The 7,719-nt window shown below is 33.5% G+C and overlaps 1 protein-coding gene across 2 annotated transcripts; it reads right to left on the reverse strand.

Annotated features, from left to right (window-relative positions):
- Positions 1–934: 934 nt before the first annotated feature.
- LOC111373679 (calcineurin subunit B-like) lies at positions 935–5,850 on the reverse strand. 2 transcript variants are annotated; one of them, XR_002698997.1, is made up of 8 exons: positions 5,678–5,850; positions 5,464–5,545; positions 5,235–5,359; positions 4,908–5,004; positions 3,891–4,297; positions 3,334–3,408; positions 1,681–2,361; positions 935–1,598 (listed from the first exon to the last, which is right to left on the reverse strand). XR_002698997.1 is itself a non-coding variant. In XM_022996243.1 (7 exons), exons 2-5 carry the CDS (start codon positions 5,531–5,533, stop codon positions 4,281–4,283), a joined length of 309 nt encoding a protein of 102 aa, XP_022852011.1. In that variant the 5' UTR covers positions 5,534–5,545; positions 5,678–5,846; the 3' UTR covers positions 1,911–2,361; positions 3,334–3,408; positions 3,891–4,280. The 2 variants fall into 2 exon arrangements, 1 of the variants encoding a protein (XP_022852011.1); XM_022996243.1 differs by lacking the exon at positions 935–1,598 and having other exon boundaries at positions 1,911–2,361; positions 5,678–5,846.
- Between the last annotated feature and the right edge of the window lie 1,869 nt (positions 5,851–7,719).

A 7,719-nucleotide genomic window follows, 5' to 3' on the forward strand; every position in this document is an offset into this window, starting at 1 on the left:
TTCTAATCATCATTTTGCTGCGGTCTTTGTTTCCTTTTAAAGTCATTACAGTCTTTCTTGAAATGTCCTAACTTGCTACAATGGAAGCATTTCTTACCACTCTTATCTCTAGACTTAGACCTACCCTTCGATTTTCATCTGCCCTTCTTACTTTGAAAATGGTTCTCCCTCGTCTCACTCCTCCATCTAGCAAACAAACTCTCTTCTCTCGAGCTACCCCTTGACTCTTTCTTAAGCTCTAGCTCCCTAGCCCTCAAAGCATCAGTCACAATATCTTGGGTCAAAGTATCCCTAGCATACGTGATAGCATTCCTAACATCTCTATAAGATTCGGGCGTAGCATTTAAAAGTATAACCGCTAGATATTCATCATCAAATTTCTTGTCGTCGTGGGCCAAACACTTGACGAGTCTGTTAAAGTCACTCAAATTTGATTCAAGATTCTTTTCCGGGTCTAGCTTAAAACTAAACAGTTTTTGAAGCAAATGTATTTTGTTTGGAAGAGATTTTTCCAAAAAAAGCTTGTCAAGTGCCTCCCACAACTCGGCAGTCTTATGTCGTTCAACTTGTCCTAACACATCATCAGATAAATGCAATATAATCAAACTATTTGCAATTTCATTCATCTCAGTGATTTCATCTGATTTAGCTTTTAATGCATCGGAATATTTTTTCGGGTCGTCAAGAGCTTTAGAAACTTTTTGTTGAATTAAAATAGCTTTCATTTTTTGCTTTCAAATGGAATAATCTCCCTTATCATTGAATTGTGTCAATTCAACTCAAGAGGCCATATTAGCAAAATAATGTTTTCGAAAAAGTTTTATTTATCCAATTTACCCACACACAAATACAAGCTCAAACCAATTTCTATATAAATTACTTTCAAGCTCAAACCAATTTCTATATAAATTACTTTCTAAGATGACATAAATGATGATATCATAACAAGTAACACATAACCAATATCACAAGAGTCAAGTAACAATATGGCAGTAAATAACACAATATTTCAATTATAAATTCGAGAGGGTCTTAAAATGCGCAAACCAAGCGAACCAATCTATTGGTTCGTATTTTAAGGAGAGATGCGAGTCTTTATCGATTTGAAGCCTCCAGTAACAACCCTAAGTCATCCAACAGCCGCTGAAACACTAGGAAACACCACCGAGCCGCTAACGGAAAAGTTTCTCCGTTTCCACTTTTCTGCCCAAGACTGTATCTTCTTCCACAGTGCACCAAACAGAAATCCAACACCACCAGAATGTCAGAAATTCATCAAGGAAGAATCTGTATTTTTTGATCTCCAGTTGAAACCTCACGATGCGCCCTCACGTGTCGCCTTTGTTCTCTTCGTGTGGTCTCACATGCCACCTCCACCGTCGGCGCGTGACTCACCCGCGCTTCACTGGAATATAGTGCTTGACGTCCGGAGTCTGGTGGTGGTCTCCGTTCGTCCACCAGATGTGTACTTTTTTCAGAAAATGGGTTCAAAGTTTCTGCTCAACTTGTTTTCGAACAAAACCGAACCCCTTCGACTTCTAATCTGATTTTGAAGTTGTTTTAACACTTTTTACCACTAGCCTAAGCTCTGATACCATCTGTAGAGTTTAAAGTGTAGAATACAAAAAATTATTACAACTACAATGCGGAATAATAAACTCTCAAAGTGTAAAAACGAACCAAAACCGATTCAAAGCTTCTTCAACACCACCAATGAAGTGTTCTTGATGTTGAGCTCAGATTTGTGCCACATCGGATCATGCACCGTCGTCCATGGGAATGGCAATGGATATACCGAGAAATGATCCGTCGGAAGCCACTAAGAATTTCGTCGGAGTTATGGAAAGCTCCCACTTGGTTACCTCTCTATGCTCTCTCTCAAATGTTATGCCAAGTCCAAGTAGAGAGAATGAAGAGGTCTTGAAATTATAGAGCCAATTCATTTGAATTCAAAATTCAAATATTGTACTATGGTTTAGAGAGTGACAATACTAGTATAGGTAATTGACCACTAGATTAAATCCAACCATTGGATTTAATCTATGGTCCATATCACCCCATAACTAGCACAATCCAAGTTATATTCTTTAGACCAATCAACTTGCACCAATACTATGTTGTGATCCACCTTTCAGCTTATTTTCAATTGTAAGTATAGATATTCCTTTTCCTATCTTAAGAAAAAAAGAAAATGAGGAACACTAATACAGGTACACATGTGCACATCTACAATGGGAAGCCTCAAGCCCGAATACTCTTCCATAATTCCATTTATCTTCTATCAATGACGAGATGAGAAGAGCAAGCTTTGCTAGTCATCGGGGACATCCACCTCCATTTTCAAACCGGGTTGTCTAATATCTGAAACAAGAGCGTTTTAACAATGATAAATATTACGCATATGAGAAAAACAATGCTAGAAGAGGCAAAATGTTAAGCAGCTTCATCCAACTTTATCCTGAGCTACCTCTGTAGTTGGGCAAGTCAAACATATATAGTCTAGCATTCCACAACTTGCGCTTCATTTAGGGGTGGGCTCTACAGTACTCAATAGTATTAAAAAAGAAAAAGAAGTCGAAATTTTGTCTATTGTAGTGTCACGTCAAATTCAGACAAGTACTGCATATCAAACATATGCTATTAGAGGACTATTTTTGTTAAAATGCAACCTACCAAACTAGAGGTGAATGATATTTTAAGACAGAAGAGGATGACAACTTTATGATGTTTCTTCTAGATGCTGTTAAAGCAAGAAAGCTCGGGGCAGATTTTTAGAGGAACCTCTGGCTACGCATTCCTGGAATTTCGGAACATATTTTATTGAGAGTTTTATCATTCACGTGCACATTGATCTAGCTATTTAAGTTTTAACATGTCAACTCTTTTGGCCATTAATTTCGTAGTTTATTGTCTTTTTATAACACATTTTTGAATAGAAACTTTTGCCTGCCAGGACTTGTCTCTTAAGGCCATAATTTAAAGGAGCCAACAATGAAATGTAGGATGATACGAGCATGGTACAAGTAAAGTTCACCGCTTAATAAGGAAGCAGCTTGAAAATGTGCGTGTTTGATAAGCTTAAAACATCTACTTATATAAGTAAATAAGTTTCTATTAAAACTAATAATCCTTTTATTGGTCAAGATTAAGAATAAGAAGTTATTTATTTTGAAAGTAATGTCACCTAACTATCAGAATAAAGTAACTTGTAAGTAATGTTTAGAACAACATTTATTTTTACGCTTAGTCAAACATGCTCGTGTGTCATATGAGTCTATATATAAGTTAACAAACAAATAGACCATCAGAAAATAGTATTTCAGATAGACGAACCTTGACAAAGTCATCTAACAGAAGATAAGATTCCTTTGTATAACCAGCTTCATGCAAAAGTTGGCTTAATACTTCCTGCAAAACACAGAATTAAATGCAATGGTGTAAAAAACACTACAGAAAATATAAGTATGATGTAAGAGTAGAGATTTCTTAAAAGTAATGTAAAGATAGAGAAAATTAAAAGCAATTATACTGGCAGGCCAACAAACACAGAAACAAAACATTTATACAACTCATTCGTTGTCCGTCGACAAATTATTATCACATTTAATCAGTTAACTATTAAAACTACTGTGTAAGTGTATAAATATTGAGGCAATCGCTTAAAGTTACAACCATTTATGGTTCCACTACTCAAACCCTAATTTGGCATGGATCATTTAACACACAGCAGAAGCCCTACAAATGATCTTAACTTTTACGACTCTTATCTCATGATTGTGGTCCAATACTAAAAATTATTTAGCAACCTAAAACTTGCCAAGTTAAATTCTGAAACACCGGATTCATTATACAGAACAAAATAGCAGAATAAAACAGGAGCATTGTAATACCTCTCTTTGCTTATCTGACATGAATGAGCCAGTCAAATCATGGAGCACTTGTATTATGTCATTAAATGTTACCTTTCCATTGCAATCAGAGTTGTATATTTTGAAGATAACTATCAGAAAATGAAAAAAACAATTATGCAGAGGAGAATGACGAAAATGCAGAACTATTTCTCCTGTATCTTGTATATATGAATTAATATTTACAGCTATATATAGAAATGTGACTATTATACAATCATAACAGAATTGGAAAGAGAAAGAATCCCTCATCTTCTACACTACTCTTCTGTTAGAATATTCCTCACGCAAGTGGCTATATCTTTCTTCTTCTAGAATACTTCCTCAGGCTGTTTACGTGGCTTGTCCATGTCAGCTCATCCATGTGGCAATTCATTTTTCAACAATAACTGAGACATTAAAGCACTGTACAGAGTTAATAAATTGAACAGCATATGCTAAATTATTTACATTTAAATATTCGCCAGGTCAATAGGATCACTGATTGGAATTAAAATCAAAACATCAGAAGAATAAAGCAATAAACTTTGCCAAGAAGATTTACCCAAAAAAAAAAAAGAAACAAAAAAAGAAGAAGAAGAATAGTCTAAAAATATAAGAAAATGTAAAGGAAAAGACACAAAAAAGCGCTTCGGTAACCAAAAATAACCGAAAATGCTTATGCATTTGTCAGTTCCAGTCTATAGATTAACATTTCTCTTCATAACCAATTGAATCATCTCTCTTTGGAGATGTAATCATAAGGGTTTCTTAGAGTTACTGTGAATCCTCATTCCGGGACAAATGAAATTTCATTTGGTCCTATAATTAAATCAGATTCTAGAAAGAATACTTCGTAAAAACTATGTCAAAACCAAACAGATTTAAATATCCAAACTTAAATCTTTCAATTTCTAGATCAATCAACACGAAAAAGTACTAGTAGCAATGAATTTACCGTGAAACAGAAGATTTGGTATGCATTAAATTCTGAATACAAATGAGGCTTAATAGACCTACTCTCAATTTTTTGAGGCACCGTTGCTTTAGCACTGAAAGCTGACAAGAATGCAACGAATTCCTTGAAATTCAATCCATCCACCAACTTCAGTAGCCTCTATAAGCATCCAAAAAAAAAAAAAAAAAAAAAAAAAAAAAAAAAAAAAAAAAAAAAAAAAAAAAACAAAAGAAAGAAAAGAATAAAAAATCATCGAACATGTTACAAATAAGAATAACAGAATGACAACCACGACAAAAGAGCGCGTTTGCCGAAGCTTCGACGGTTACTTTCGAAGTTAAGTGATTTTTAACTTTTTTTTCAAACTAGCCACACGTGCCCAAAATCACCTGAGAAAGTGGATTCATTGCAAACTCAGGTGCTGATAAAAACTCATCTGCTGATATGAACCCCTTTGCATTCTTATCGAGTTGGCAAAATCTCTTATACACAGACACTATTTCTTGCTGAGTAACTATATTATTACAAAAAATAAAAAAATACATTCAGTTCAGCAGAAATTGAAAACTAGATAAAAACAAAAATCGAGATTCTGGGAATAAGCAAAAGGGTACTCACACAGATAATTACAGTGTTCTTGAACTTCTTCAATTTCATACTGAGTTAACATCGATGAAGCGCTGCCCATTGCTAAATTTCACTGCGGAAAAAAACCCAACAAATTTCAATGTAAATAACGACCGACTTATCAAAATCGCATTTTTCACATATAGAATCCAATAAACATCGAAAAAAGTAACAAACGACAAAAAGAAAAACTAAAAAAGGAGACCTGAAATTCCAAGATATTTCTGAATCGAAGGGACCAGAATGAAGAAAGAAAAGGTATAGTAAAGTGAAGGATAAGAATCTATAATGCGTAATAATATGAGAAAAATTTGGATAGAGTCTGCTTAGCCAAAAATGCAATCTTGTTTTTTTTGGCAAGGTGACGAGGAAATTTATGTTTATCCAATAAGGCCTTGTTTGAATCTGATACATATATGATTAAGCGTGTCTAAGCCCTTGGGTCCCATTTTTTCTTCAAAATATATTTTTTAACAGTAATTTGACATCATTTTAATTATACATAATATATTTTTCAATAAAATAATATTACAGGCAAATATAGAATTTTTTATTATTTTTTAATCACACATTCTCCATTATAACACTATTAAAAAAGGATTTTTTTTGAGAAAAATAGGGTTCCAACAACCCCTAAATGTAACCGATGGCTTGTTTGTTAAAGATTTTTTAACAAGCAAATTTTTTAAAATAACTTTTTTTTTTTTTTTTGAATGTATGGCTAAAAGTATGAAAATATTATGAAAGAGACATGAAAAATTATATTTGTTGGGGATGTGCGATTGAAATTGAGTGAAAGGGAAATGATTATCAAATAATCAAAATCAAACAAGGAAGGAATGACTTGATCTATTTTTTATAATAAATTTTTCAATTCAAATAATATAGATTTTTATCAATTCAGCTACGTGTCAAATTTGATTAAGAGAGTTTGTTATCAAAGCCTCATCACTATGTTAAGACTTACGAAACTTCATTATAATAAAAGGGAAAGTCTTTTTCTAGTTTCGTGACCTCTTTTATAATGCTTCAACCTGAAGAAATGACTTTTATCTAGTTTTACAAGGAAGATAAACATGTTTTACCAAATGCGTTTGACTAATTTGATAAGATAAAATGTGCAATAGACGAGAATAAAGATATTTGAAACAACTTATAAAAAATAGTTTTGGGATCACAATAATAAGATTTTTGAAACTAGGTAGTTGCAAATAATTTGATTTGAAATAATAATCTATTTTCCTATTAATTTGATATTTTAGTCATTCCAAAACTACCTAAAAACGAAGAAATTATTTTTGCTGAATGATTTGGATAGAGTGGTCTAAAAATGTTGTTCAAGAAATGCTAGTATTTTGAATGTACAGTGGAATCTTAAAATCGAGTTCTACCTGAAGTATTCACAACAATTATAATTATTTCTGGGTGACCCTTGTTGTGGCAACCACGCAAGAATTACTTGTGATAAAATACTAGTTTTTTAGAAATGCCTAACAAGAAAAATGAAGCCCCTCGAACATCAGATAAAAAGATGTAGATTGTTAACGTTACCTTACTCGTTGTCTATCTTGTAATCATTTAGTTCTGCCTATACAAAGGATAGCTCATGCTCCTCTTCCTTCATTATTGTTGACCTTTCGTTCCTAGTGGTCATGTATAGTGAGAAAGTTCTCATTGCCTTTAGACGAGAAAGCTTACATCCTCTAGACAAATCAATAGGAAATGCTACAACTTTTCTTTTGACGATCAAACACTTTGGAGGTTTCTTTCTATACAATCGAATTATACTCTGCCTGATCTTACTTTTGACAGTTGTGTATTTGACAACCATCATCGAAATCATTTGAAGGCTAGATCATGGAGAGAGTGTCAACCACTCAAATTGAAGCCAAACAAAGGAAATAAATATCGATCTAGGAAAGGTAGACTAAGGTGACTAGCACGACAAGCTATCACGAACTGGTACTCCTTCTCAACCTCATAAATTTTTGAAGACATTAACTACACTTCTTATAAGCCTATGTAAATGGTAATTTAAATTTCTACTCCCTTGTTTGGTTGTGGTTCTCTCTGAAAGGAAGCAACCACTGCCCAAACATGCTCAAAATGATAATTGATGCCACGAAACGACTTCACTACCAATTTTTCTCCCAGCCCACACAAAAATAGTAATTCGATGATGATGAAAAGGAAATGCAATAATTAAGTTATGCCAAAAATAATATGAAGTTAAAGATTCAACAGCTT

This window comes from Olea europaea, unplaced genomic scaffold (assembly GCF_002742605.1).
Source record: "Olea europaea var. sylvestris unplaced genomic scaffold, O_europaea_v1 scaffold1152, whole genome shotgun sequence".
Classification (NCBI taxonomy): domain Eukaryota; kingdom Viridiplantae; phylum Streptophyta; class Magnoliopsida; order Lamiales; family Oleaceae; genus Olea; species Olea europaea.

Excerpts from the sequence above, each read along its gene's own strand:
- LOC111373679 (XM_022996243.1), bottom strand. The coding sequence starts at position 5,533 with ATGGGCAGCGCTTCATCGATGTTAACTCAGTATGAAATTGAAGAAGTT. Across the intron at positions 5,360-5,463 it reads AGAACACTGTAATTATCTGT|TTACTCAGCAAGAAATAGTG; the intron begins GTGAGTACCCTT and ends GTAATAATATAG. Across the intron at positions 5,005-5,234 it reads CAATGAATCCACTTTCTCAG|AGGCTACTGAAGTTGGTGGA; the intron begins GTGATTTTGGGC and ends GGATGCTTATAG.